We start from the raw sequence: 13466 nt of genomic DNA, 5'->3' as shown, positions 1-13466 counted from the left end.
ATATGGTAGGATAGGCAGGGCCGTAGCCAGGGTTTTGAGCTGGGGGGATTCCGTTTACCCATTTTTAGGACCATTTTCTCTTGGATAGTTCGTCCTAGCTTGCAGTGGTACTAAATTTTCGAATTCTACTATGCGCGCTGTACAGACGGACTACGGGCACATGAATAGCGTGAGCCTTGGTCTGGGACAAATCCCATGCGAGGATTCCTTGGACCTTAGAATAAAAAAAAGAAAAAACCTGTTTATGATAAAAAAAACTCAAACATTTGGAATACATTCTACAACGGACCAGACTTACTCGGAACATCAATTTTTATAATGAGTTTAGTATGCATTATTTCAATTTGATAGCGGAGCCAGAGCGGCCGCAGGCCGCGCGCGGAGCTCCATATGTATAGAATGGTTTTGTGGTCATCGCGCGGTTACCCTGTGGTGTCACAATCCATCCATCAAGTCAACCGTGCAACTCCCAGACCCCACTCGATCTTACGCTGTTGTGTGTTTTTTACCGCCTCGCTTTGTGCTGCAAAGTTCGTATGTTCACAGAAGAAAGACAGCTTGAAAATAGTAATTAATGAGAAAATAAGCGGATTTAAATGGGCTGAAGTTTTTGAGGAAACGTTTTGTCTGAAGTACGAGCCGATGTAAAATCCCGCCCGTGGCAGCAGCAGCAGCTAAAAAGAGGACGAAGAGGATTCTATATTTATTCACGTCTATATCTATGCAAGGAGATCCTGAGAGGAAAAGGCCTTGGATTGATGTCTTTTTTCAGCTGTAAAAACCATTCACTTGTGTTGACGAATTCCTTGCTTGCAGAAAGATCACGGTTTACAACAAAAAGCGAACACAACCACTAGGCGACAAACATAAAGCGACAAAAAAACACTGCCAAGGTGAGTTTTTGACGATGATTTGTATTGGAAATATGACGGGTTTTTTTCATTTATTGTTGTGCTTTTAAATGCATGTTTGTTCTCTATTTTCCCAAAACCAATCGCTCAAACTAAAACACCGTACCCGCTTTAGTATGACGTCAAGACGACATATCAATGTCATCTATCCTTGTTTTGATTGGCTAAAATACCATCTACTTGAATTCCGATTGGCTTATAATTTTGGCACTTGAATGGCTTTTATTCAACTGACAATCGCCATAAGTATTGTATAAATACTTATACAAGTTCTATAAATTCAGAATTTAACCACAGAAATACGTAGTAGTCTAGCTACTGTATCAATGACTCTTAGCATGTTCGATTTATGCATATGTTTTTAGAGTACAGATGTTTACAAGTTTTTATTTTTCCCCAACACTATTCCAGATTGGACCAGCCCTCCGGCACACACCGCTAGTGCCAATTCATTACTTTCATTTAATACCTTAGTTTCGAAATAGAGCTGTATAAATTATTATAATATACTGTTTTAGTCTTATTTATTTATGTACATTTATTTATCTTGGTATAATGCAACTCAGCTTACAGTAACCGAGCATTAAAACTGAGAATTCGTGGTCTGACAGACAATTTGAGCCTAACAGCATCCTTTGATATTCTTCGTTCTCTCTTTACTTTATTGACAGCGTTGAGATGTTTAATCAAGACTGACAAATATCATCCTGTCATATATTGCTAAAGAAGGCTTTTCTTGTCTTTATATCCTGTGTATTCAGTCTTTTTGAAAATACAGCAACTTTTTCAACATTATCATAAATACTTTACAGTTACAAGATATTTTTTTCATAGTAAATAAATTCCAAAAATGCAACCTATATGTTTTTTTTGCTCAAGCTTATATTGTCTGCATCTTGCATACTATCTAATGTGTTTATTTATTTTTATTCAAATAGTTATAGAAAATTAGTAATGTTATAAATGGGATGATTAAAATATTAATTTGAAAGAAAAACAAATACCCAAGTTAATTGTTTTCACTTTTATTTAGGTAAAACCAACCAAAGACTACCCGAGGGTCGTGATTGATGCTAAAGGCTGGAAGGCATAAGAATAGGCAAATGTAGCCGGGATTTTTTACTTTGATACAGCAGTATAAGTGTAATAGGGTTTTTAGTGCAAGATGCTTTGTGTCAATGATACTGTAAATCTGTAAAACATTTTTTATCAACCTGAAGATAATAAGAAAAGGGGAAATGTTAGGAGAGTGCTCAATCAAGTTGTTGCATTACTGTTAAAGTTTTTATCAAAAATATAGTCCCAGTTTATTTTTTTATCTCTCTATTGACTATTTTTATATGCAATTGATAATTATTTGCTGTTTCCCCTCTGCACCATGAAACAATTAAAGTAGGTTAGGTTTGAAACTAGACATTTTCATCTAGCACTAATCAGTAATATCAAGAATTTTTCTTTTAATTTGCTTCCCAAGTCAATTTGTTCTCCCCCATTTGATTGCATTTAACTTTGTAGTAGCATTAGCATGTGTGGATCCAGCTGCGGGGTTTCTATAAAAAAAAAGCAGCAGGCCACCATGCTAAAGGGTGGGTTCACCAATATGAAATGCATGACTGAGGTATATTTGTGGATTTTAATTTCCTTGGTGATGGAGTATCACTCTTAAGTGGCACCTGAAGTGTATCTAACTAAATATCATTCTATCTTTGGAATGCTGTTTCATCCATTATTTGTTTCTTTGCAAGGGCAAAGCCGGTCAGAATGTAGCTATGATACAAGTTAACATTAATGGAACTTCTATAAAAGGGTTTTTATTAGGGCAAGGTACTTACTTAATAAATTATATAAGATATATATATAAGATTATAACAAACTTGTGCTTTTTTAATAATAAATCTGTAAAGAAAACAGTTCTATATCAAACCAAAGGTAATAGGGAAAGGAAAAAATGTTTGGAAAGTTGGAAAGTGCTCAGTCAAGCTATTATTGCATTTTTCCCTTTCAACTCCCCATTGACTTTCTGTTTATTTGTTTATTTATTGCTCTCTACCCCCAAACATAAGTCAATGAACATGGTTTGGTTTGAAATAAAACAAAAATGTAATTAAGAACTTTCAGTAATTTAGTATTTTCCTCCATTGCATTCATTTTTGAGTAGCTAGTATGGGTGGATCCAGGGTTTCTAAATTCAATTGGCCAAAGGGTGGGTGCACTAATATGTATTAATTTCAACACATTCTTCTGAATAATTAGTTGCAGTACATGGAAATTACAGTATGGCATCTAAATCTTTGGAATGCTGTTACATCCTTGATATTATGCTGTTTTGATACAAAAAAATATGCTTAGTGGAACAAATAAGAATTGACCGTTAGACACTTGAAAAACATTCTCATCAACTAAGGCACCTTGAACTTTTGACAGCCTTTTTTACGCCAAGGTTTAGTACTTTCATACTGCATATTTAATATAATTGAATGAGTGCTTGCTTGCTTGATCCATTTGAAGGGGCCAATACAATTCATAATTACATGGCAGTAAAAATTGCTTTTTTTAAACTCATTTAGAAAACATTCTTTCAATTCTGGTTCCGCTTTTAGGCAGTGCCTAAATCTATATATTATGTTTATAGTAGAACAGTCCCACGAATGATCCCCGCATCGTGGTGTGTTTAAGTATTTTTCACTATTTTTAACAATCGCGATAAATACCCCCATCTTGCGTATGAGTTTCGGTTGCGTCGCTACTTATTTTTCCAAATAGATAAACACAGCGGGTAAGCGCGCATATTCTTAGAAAAGTAAAAAAATAATATTTGATAAAAACAGAAGTGTCAGAACACTTCGAATAGTATAGACCATTGTTTTTGCCTAGAGTCATTTCAACTTCACGTTTTGCTCCTCATTTAAGCTTATTTTTATTTTTTAATACATAGAACAATATTAACTAACAAGTTTAAAGATTTAGTGACGACATCGCCATAATTGCAGACTACTGGTGAAACACGTTAAATTTTAATCAGTTCAAATCGTTAAACAAAGTTTTGATTGAGAAATTGTTCAAAGTCAAAAAGTTACTAGAAGAGTTTAAGAGTTTGAGAACGTACCAACAAGTTTCTTGAATCCCGCTGCTAAGAAAATATCTGCCTGACGGTGCAAATCATCAAAATGTATAATGAAGAACTAACTCTTCCTCACCCATTTTCAGAGACGGAAATGTTAGCTTTCAAGCACCGAGAGTTCAAGCATTTTGTTAACGAAGACGGAATTATAGATGGGGTTATCTTCACTACAGGAAAATCCGATTTCAAAGATTTCACGCGACAAATTGTGGAGAGAAACGACCGAATATACAATGAAAAAATCACACACAAACAACAACGGACACAGCTAAAAAAGAGTTCTGTATCATTGTCAACGAAAAGTTTGAACGAGTCGCGAAACAACAGAACTGTGGTCGCGAAATGTTTTTTTACTTTGAGGGAAAGATTCAGCCGAAGGGACGATTTAAGCGTAGTTACTCATGGACTTCACGAGACCAACGATGTCAATCATCGAGAAAATATCCAAGCAGTGAGTAAGCAGTGTGTTCTTGCGGAAAGAAACGTGAACGCAAAGAGACCTTCATTCAAATTTAATCATGGCGTCAATTGTTATTATGACAACTTCATGAGCTGCGGGAACCATTTGCAGCCGATACCAGGAGTGATAGGGCGACCCACATTCATGTCGTCCTCTTTTCTCGCCTTTCATTATTAGTTCTGATGTTCAGCAATCTAGAGGCTACTAGCAGCAGCAGTAAGTAGGGTTCCTTTGTGAGACAGAGGTCTCATAATAGACAATGAATATTTTTACAAAGAACCGTATAAGAATATATTCTGTCAGGAATTTCCTTATAATTTTTTGAGTATGTTAAAAGGCATACAAGCCCGGTAGACAAAACTGTATTTTTCTTAAAAGCTTACACGAGAGTGGTATCCCTTTCAAATCAGCCGTCCTGGACAGTTACTGAGATTGGGCGAGTGATTGGGGCTTGAGTGAGTTACTGGATTTGAGCGAGATGGATTTGAGCGAGTTACTGAGGCTTGAGCGAGTTACTAGATTTGAGCGAGATACTGAGGCTTGAGCGAGTTACTGGATTTGAGCGAGTTACTGGATTTGAGCGAGATACTGGATTTGAGCGAGTTACTGAGGCTTGAGCGAGTTACTGGATTTGAGCGAGTTACTGAGGCTTGAGCGAGATACTGGATTTGGGCGAGTGATTGGGGCTTGAGCGAGTTACTGGATTTGAACGAGTTACTGGGGATAGGGCGCCTAGTGTGACGAGTCCAGAACGACTAGCACTACGGTTGTTAGTTATAATCATTTACACTTAACGATGATAAAGGCCAACTGTCCTACTTCAGGGGCGGATACGGGGAGGTGGATTGGGTGGATATCCACCCCCCTTTTTAGTAAAAAAAAGTCACTTTGTTTGAAGAAAATAAATGTCTGAGGGCGGGAGGTACTTTCCATGTGCCTTCGCCTGCTTGACTTTGCTGACGCGACAAATCCAATTCAGTGTGAAATATTTTCAGATCTGTGATTTACCAAGAGCCACTGGATCAATTATAAGCCATCTATCTGGCAATTATCCACACCCCATTTTGAAATCCTGGACCCGCCCCTGTACTTGTGTTCAAACAGGTTTTGTTTACTTCCACCGGAGCACGTCGCAGGGTATAGTATAAGGTGTATATTATTACAGACTGGTCAATGGATTACAAATTCATTATATCAACATGATGTTCTCATGCTGAGCCTTTAGCTATGAGTCAAAGACATCGTCTTCTTCGGCCACCTCCAATATCACCCCTTGTGTAAGCCCCTGGGAGCCCGTTTGTGGCGTAATAGAAGTCAACAGTAGATCGAGCTTGGAAGGACGTTTAACAAGATCCCTAGGCTCCAGTCCCCTTGACCGTGGTCGGAATTCTGCGGGTAGATCGTCAAGGTTACCACCAGAAGCACTCCTTACTTGTACGTTACTAGTTACCAGCCCGGGAGAGCCTGGGGACAATCCATATGGATTGAGCCGTTGCTCAGCAAACCCAAGAGCGCGCTTAACCCCATTGCGAAATTGCTGACCCATAAATGTCCAAATAATTGGGCTCAGGACAGCGTGGCATAGCGCCAACATTTTGATTGACACGTAGAAGTTGCCCAATGGGTCGTAATTATCGAGAGAGGTGTCTTTGCCGAGTAGCTGGACAAAATTGAAGGGCGACCAGCAACAAATGAAAATAATAACAACAGCGAGCAAAACACGAAGGACTCTTTTGCGTTTTTGCACGACGTCGAAAATGTCATGGCGCGACCGTTCCAATAACCGCTTCTCGACTCCGCGAAGCTTACGACCGATTTTGTAAAAGGTCACAGTGAACATTACTACTGGTAGCGCGTAGAGGAGTATAAACATTGGGAGATAGTAGATAGACAAGACCAGTATATGAAGGTCGTGATCCTCGGGGTTTACGTCCGTGCATACCGTGGTCCTGTACGTATTTTCCAAATCACTGATTAAAAGTTGCGGGGACTCTAGAAGCAATGCCGCAACCCAAAGTGCGCCAATCATCTTGTAAAAATACACCGTGCCAGTGTTTTGGAGAACCTTTTTGTTCAGCGGGTCACAGATGGCGTAGTACTTCTCGAGGCTTATAATGATGAGCGAAAGCATGGATACAGCATAGAACGAATACATGAACCAGCGTTGAATCTTACATGCAGTACTACCGAGCTCCCAAGAGTGTCTGTAGACGGCTGTGGCCTCGAGTGTGGTGCTGATGGCAAGGAGAAGATCAGCGAGCGCGAGATTCCCAAGCATTATGTTCATAGTGGATCCGACAGATCTACGCATGGACCGCACACGGCATAATGTGAATAATACCAGCGAGTTAAAAATGAAAGCTAAAAGTAGAAGGATTATGTATATAACCAGTCCTAGATCCCAAGCCCATCTGGGAAGCCGATCAATCATCTCTGGGTCGTTTGTTTCGTTGGTGTGATGCCTGTTGTCGTAGAATTCCATCTTTGTAAGATAAAAATCTTGCATTAACGATACGTTTTTGAAGGCTTGCTCTAATTGCACTGTAATTGGCGTAAAGGGGAAGCTATCTTGCAAACTTGTAATTGTTTGACACCTTGAAGTGAATTCTCGTTGCTCTGATGTAGTCACAGAATGCAGGATTGCGTTTTAGGGATGCCATTTCCTTATTGATTTCAAAATATAATTAATTACATCGTTTCTGCTACACTTGTTTCAATGACGTCATGCTGATAGCATGCAGCTCTGCATTTGACGAACCGACGAACCAAAAAGTTGCGCGCCTGAAAATCGTTTGTCCGTAGCTACTGAAAAAACAAACTACCTTCCGTACAGTGTGTATGTGTGAGTGCGTGTGTGCACCTGTTCTATTATCACATGCTGTTTGTAATGAAACAGAACTGCAAACAGCAGCCTGTACAACAGCTTAGAAAGTGCATTTCGCTTCCTTGCAGTTTACCACGAATGACTGAGTCTTAGTGGTGCATGTCATTATATTGTTCTTACCTTCGTATCGAATATTCTAGAGGGTAAAGAATTCCATTTGCAAGACAATCCAGTGTACTTTGTATCACTTTGCATATGATGTAGAAAAATCTTTAGGTAGTTTTTTTTTAGGTATCTTAATACCGAACCAAAAATTTCATAAACTAGATATGCGCAATATTGACGCAATTTATATCACGCGCTCATCGACACTATAAAAGGGAACCTTTCTCTCGGGTACTTTTTTATAATCTCTATGTCTTAAACAACGCCCCCTGTCTCTCTAGCCTCCCTTCCCCCTTAACAGAAACATCTATCTTCACCCCTCCTCCCCGCGTACGAACACATATCACCCCCCTGTCTTTTCTGCGCACGAATATCTATCCTCGCCCTCTTCTCTCAGCGCACGAATATCTATCCCCTCCCTCTCCTCTCTGCGCACAAATGTCTATCCTTGCCCTCTTCTCTCTGCGCACAAATGTCTATCCCCTCCCTCTCCTCTCTGCGCACAAATGTCTATCCCCTCCCTCTCCTCTCTGCGCACAAATGTCTATCCCCTCCCTCTCCTCTCTGCGCACGAATGTCTATCCCCTCCCTCTCCTCTCTGCGCACGAATGTCTATCCTCCCCCTCTCCAGTCTGCGCACAAATGTCTATCCCCTCCCTCTCCTCTCTGCGCACGAATGTCTATCCCCTCCCTCTCCTCTCTGCACACGAATGTCTATCCTCCCCCTCTCCTCTCTGCGCACGAATGTCTATCCTCGCCCTCTCCTCTCTGCGCACGAATGTCTATCCTCCCCCTCTCCAGTCTGCGCACAAATGTCTATCTTTCCCCTCTTCTCTCTGCGCACGAATGTCTATCCCCTCCCTCTCCTCTCTGCGCACGAATGTCTATCCCCTCCCTCTCCTCTCTGCGCACGAATGTCTATCCCCTCCCTCTCCTCTCTGCGCACGAATGTCTATCCCCTCCCTCTCCTCTCTGCGCACAAATGTCTATCCCCTCCCTCTCCTCTCTGCGCACGAATGTCTATCCCCTCCCTCTCCTCTCTGCGCACGAATGTCTATCCTCCCCCTCTCCAGTCTGCGCACAAATGTCTATCCCCTCCCTCTCCTCTCTGCGCACGAATGTCTATCCCCTCCCTCTCCTCTCTGCACACGAATGTCTATCCTCCCCCTCTCCTCTCTGCGCACGAATGTCTATCCTCGCCCTCTCCTCTCTGCGCACGAATGTCTATCCTCCCCCTCTCCAGTCTGCGCACAAATGTCTATCCCCTCCCTCTCCTCTTTGCGCACGAATGTCTATTCCCTCCCTCTCCTCTCTGCGCACGAATGTCTATCCTCCCCCTCTCCAGTCTGCGCACAAATGTCTATCCCCTCCCTCTCCTCTCTGCGCACGAATGTCTATCCCCTCCCTCTCCTCTCTGCGCACGAATGTCTATCCTCCCCCTCTCCTCTCTGCGCACGAATGTCTATCCTCGCCCTCTCCTCTCTGCGCACGAATGTCTATCCTCCCCCTCTCCAGTCTGCGCACGAATGTCTATCCCCTCCCTCTCCTCTCTGCGCACGAATGTCTATCCCCTCCCTCTCCTCTCTGCGCACGAATGTCTATCCTCCCCCTCTCCAGTCTGCGCACGAATGTCTATCCTCCCCCTCTCCAGTCTGCGCACAAATGTCTATCTTTCCCCACTTCTCTCTGCGCACGAATGTCTATCCTCGCCCTCTACTCTCTGCGTACGAATGTCTATCCCCTCCCTCTCTTCTCTGCGCACGAATGTTTATCCTCCCCCTCTCCTCTCTGCGCACAAATATCTCTCTGCGCACTAATATCTATCCTCGCCATATAGTGTCACATAGCATACGGCCTTATATGGTCTCTTTTTTTTATGGGGTTTAATTATAGTAATAAGGTCCACATAATTTTATACAAAAGCTCTTTTAAGAGCTTAAAAGCTCTCCCTTCGCAGCTTGTTTGTCCTACATAGACTACCACCGTGCGTTAAAGTTGTTGAAATTACATGGGCAATCACATGAAGAAGGCAAATAGACCAGAAATGTGGCCTTTGTGTCTTCCCGACGACGGAAATACGAAATCGCTCTGCTCTTCTTGGGCTCTAGAATGTTCTATGTTGTTTCCCAGTTACCACTGTGTCTATTGTTCTGGTGGTGCTCCAAACACTTGGTGACACCAGCTGCGAATGCACTATAAAGAGCTTTTCTCTTCAATAAGATCGACATTTGCTTAAGGAAGACCAGAGTAAAACTCAATGTCCATTTTGAATTGGTTACCATAACTTGTCTAGTTTTTGTCTATTAACACGTTAAGCATATTAGAACCTAGCGGCTTTGTTTAAACCTACTTTTTTTTACAGCTACAGCGTGTGCGTTTTGCACTTGTACTTGTAATAACCAAGAAATGCATACCTATCTTAAACGATCTTTTAAGACCATTTCAGAGCATATTCTCTTATTTGAAAACATACTAATTTCATTGCTTCCCAATGTTTCGCACTCGTTTAAGACCACAGGACAAAAGTTCGTAGTAGAGCAAGTCTATGTTCCACCACGCTATTTTGTCCGTGCATTCTGATAAGAATGGGTCGTTCTTCGTAAATATCTGCGAATTCTAGTGTTTTCTCTCTCGTATTTCCCTTTCCTTCCACATTAGACCAGAGTAAGAGCAAGTCGTTGCTCGTCCTTTTGAGGCGTATCTTGGATACTACCAGAAGGGGACTCCACGAAAGACCGCCCTAGACACAAGCATTTCGCCTTCACCGTCACCTCCCTACAAAGGCACAAGAACTTCAAACACCTTCGCACGATCTGCCCTGCCTTGACGCGGAACTGCCGGTGGAAAAGTATGTAGATGAATGGGTTTGCGACGTGCGTAACGAGATACAGGGCGGCAAGCGTGGGAAACATCCCCGGCCTCTCGATCGTCAACTGCAGCCAGTAATCATGGTAAAAAACCCGGCACAAATGAAGGATGTGGATCGGTAGTACGCAGATGGCAAAGACGGTGAGCGTCACCACAAAAAGTCGTACGATGCGCTTGCTTTCCTTTATGAGGCGGTGGCTTGGGACGTTGTTTTCTATGGCTGCACGGAGAAGGCGAATAATCTTTAAGTAGACAGCGGCTGTGAAAATGAGCGGGAACAAGTAGAAGAGGGTGAAGTCGATGGGGTGAAGTATTTTCTCGTGCATCGGGTCTGGCCATTCGAGCTCGCAGACAAACAGGGGTTCAGCGTCATCGGTAATGGACACCACGGTGTAGTACATTAGCTGGGGGACACATAGGATAATGGCTACACTCCAGACGCAGCCAACTGTCGCGCCTATCACCCATCTCTTCGCGGGACGGTTTCTAACGATCAGGTACCGCTCGCCGGCGATTGCGATCATCGTACCAAGCGATGCATAGACACAGATATGCGTCACGCTGAACACTAGTTTACACATGGCGCTGCCAAATGGCCAGACGAGACCGAGAAACTCATACGCGAGGTAAAAAGGTATGTACACAACGAGGACTCCGAGATCCGCCGTCGCCAAGCTCAGGGTTAAGATGTTAGAGATGAACAGGCGAAAGTCGTTTTGATGGTGTGTGAATATTCTCAGGACTAAAATGTTTCCTGGTACACCGACTATGAACAGTAGTACAAACACTATTGCCTGGACGGTCATATAGTGAGTGCTGACGAAGTCGTCGTAGTCATTGTAGTATGTGTAGTTTCCTGGTCGCTCAAAATCACGCCAGGAACCACTTGAGAACTGTTCTTCAAGCGATGTCATTTCTCTGATGGTCACAGCAGAATGGTGGAAAACCGTTTTTTTTTGTAGATCATATATTGTTACATGTTCAATTAAGGGATTATGTCTTTCCTGGACGGAGGCCATACCAAAAAATGTTTTTTATTTATGTTTTCAAATGATACAAAGGGCGTTTGTTCGGAAGTTGCGTCCTAATTGGTTGACGAAGGGCATTGTACGCCTGCGATTTGACTAACCTAGTGGCGATGGGACTTAAAAAAGAATAATAAACTCATCAATAACAAAGAAGGACATTTTAATACTTGGAAGAGTGTAAGGCTAAAATCACGGAAATCGTCGTACGATTCTAATCCACAATGCCGGCGCTTTTTTTGATAACGTAAGTTTAACACTGTTCTTGTGGTTTATTTTTCTTAAAAAAATACCCAAGATATTGTTAATAGTGAGATTCACCAAAGTGAGACCCAAAGTGGAACGAGTATCGCGTTTAATTTGACGATTGCAGACAGAGAAATCCTCCATTTCCGTGTCTACGTCTTGCTCGGTTCACCTGTCGGTTCTCTAGTATACTGGACAATGCCATGTTCATCCAGGTCACTCAAAGGAACCATCTATAGGCCAGCCAAGCCATAGGTTAACATTAAACACGCATGGGTACACTAGCAAGCGATAATAATATACAAAAGCAAATGCTATTTAAAAGGTTTCTCAGCTACATCCTCTTCCTTTAGAGCCATATTTTCATTATAAAGGTAACATGGTAAACTTACTATAGATATATACAAAATCAACCAGCGTTTACTAGAAGGGGAAGGGGAGGGCATGAAATAAGTAAGTGTGTACATGAAATTTAAATAACGCAAACGGTGCGTTGTATGAGGCTTTTACTGAATGGATTCACTGTTGAATTTCGAAATACACAATAAAGCAAACAGGTTCCTTTTTAGTTGGTTTAGAAGTAATCGTCTGATTAGTTAAGTGTAGTAAGGCTAACGAACTTTTGTATTGAGCGCGACTGGGATAGCATCACAGCCCGTTAGAGAAAAGGGGATACAAAAAGAACCTGATCCAAAATAAGTATTATATTGAGAAATTCAAGAAAAGTCACGCTCTGAGTCAAGTATACAGTATAAAGTATAGTTCTATACGTGCACTGGTTGAATCCAAGAAAATTACTTTTTTATCAACCTATCAAAAGATTACATTTTTTTGGAAAATAAGATTGAAACAGATTGCTCTCTCTAGTGTGGCTGAGGGGCGTTCCCCTTCCCCACCCTAGACCCATCTTTACCCCATCTGGGTAGTATCAAATGAATAAATGAATCAATATGGATAAATCCAATGAACGTCCACTCCGAGCTTATTCGTGTTATAAAATCATTCAAAATACGATAAGTCCCCAAGAAGCCAGGCTTAGTTTGGGCATGCAAAAAAAACTTAATCATCATTGCACTAATGTTTATGTTATGGTTATGTCATAAAAGGTGTTTTTCGTTTAACCGATTAAAATTAAACTGGTCTACCTCTTATTTTCGAAATATAGATGTATTCTGTACGTAAAAGCTGTTTTACTTTTTATTCTTCTGTCTAAATATACAGTACTCGAGACGTGACCGAACTGCCCGCCAGGTGGAAACCAATAGTGTCTCTTTTATTTTACACGACTTAACAGCAAAACAAATGCCGGATTAGTCTAGAGACTTTACTCAACAGCCCGCCATTAGAGGGGAGAAAGAAAGCTTGCCTGAATAATTACACATGAGTAATTAGCTTGGGGTTATAAGCTTGGTGTACAGAGGCCGGTTCCTAAAAAGCAGGTTAGCACTAACCCAGGGATAAATACGGCTACCTTGACTTTTGATTGGATAAAAAGGGCTTTTATCTCTGAGTTAGCGTTAATCTGCTTTCTAGGAACCCGGCCCGGTTCTTGAAGAGGTTGTCAATCTTAAAAGACATTTCCGATGTTCCAAATAGTCACTTGAGATATTCATTTATCGGGAAGAAATTGTATTGTCTTTGAATTGATCCCGCTTAGCAAACAGTCAATTGTGACAACACACCTGTCATTCTAACGACCAGCACGCAAATATATAGAGGCACGTGACATGCGCAAAATAGATGCGCGACTGATAAAATGGCCAACGAGCATGTCTTCTCCGAGAATGAGCCCCGACACTCATCACACCTTCCATGCACGTTAAACGAGTTGTAGCAGGCCTAGAAA

At 41.7% G+C, this 13466-nt stretch overlaps 2 protein-coding genes and 1 long non-coding RNA gene across 3 annotated transcripts; 1 reads left to right on the top strand and 2 right to left on the bottom strand.

The window, feature by feature from the left end:
• The first annotated feature begins 454 nt into the window (after positions 1-454).
• Positions 455-2819, top strand: LOC125568383. Its single transcript, XR_007312313.1, has 2 exons — positions 455-893; positions 1945-2819. It is a non-coding gene; the product is annotated as an uncharacterized LOC125568383 (long non-coding RNA).
• Positions 2820-4529: 1710 nt separating this feature from the next.
• On the bottom strand, positions 4530-7578 carry LOC5520872 (neuromedin-K receptor). The gene has a single exon (XM_001640538.3). The coding sequence runs from the start codon at positions 6996-6998 to the stop codon at positions 5718-5720; it is 1281 nt and encodes a 426-aa protein (XP_001640588.2). The 5' UTR covers positions 6999-7578; the 3' UTR covers positions 4530-5717.
• A 1658-nt stretch (positions 7579-9236) lies between these two features.
• LOC5520871 (galanin receptor type 1) lies at positions 9237-13407 on the bottom strand. Its single transcript, XM_032365830.2, has one exon. It carries the CDS (start codon positions 11366-11368, stop codon positions 10136-10138), a length of 1233 nt encoding a protein of 410 aa, XP_032221721.1. The 5' UTR covers positions 11369-13407; the 3' UTR covers positions 9237-10135.
• Positions 13408-13466: the final 59 nt, after the last annotated feature.

This window comes from Nematostella vectensis, chromosome 7 (assembly GCF_932526225.1).
Source record: "Nematostella vectensis chromosome 7, jaNemVect1.1, whole genome shotgun sequence".
Lineage (NCBI taxonomy): Eukaryota > Metazoa > Cnidaria > Anthozoa > Actiniaria > Edwardsiidae > Nematostella > Nematostella vectensis.
This window is presented reverse-complemented; position numbering and strand designations above follow the sequence as displayed.

Coding starts and splice junctions, on each gene's coding strand:
- LOC5520872 (XM_001640538.3), bottom strand. CDS start 6,998: ATGCAAGATTTTTATCTTACAAAGATGGAATTCTACGACAACAGGCAT.
- LOC5520871 (XM_032365830.2), bottom strand. CDS start 11,368: ATGGCCTCCGTCCAGGAAAGACATAATCCCTTAATTGAACATGTAACA.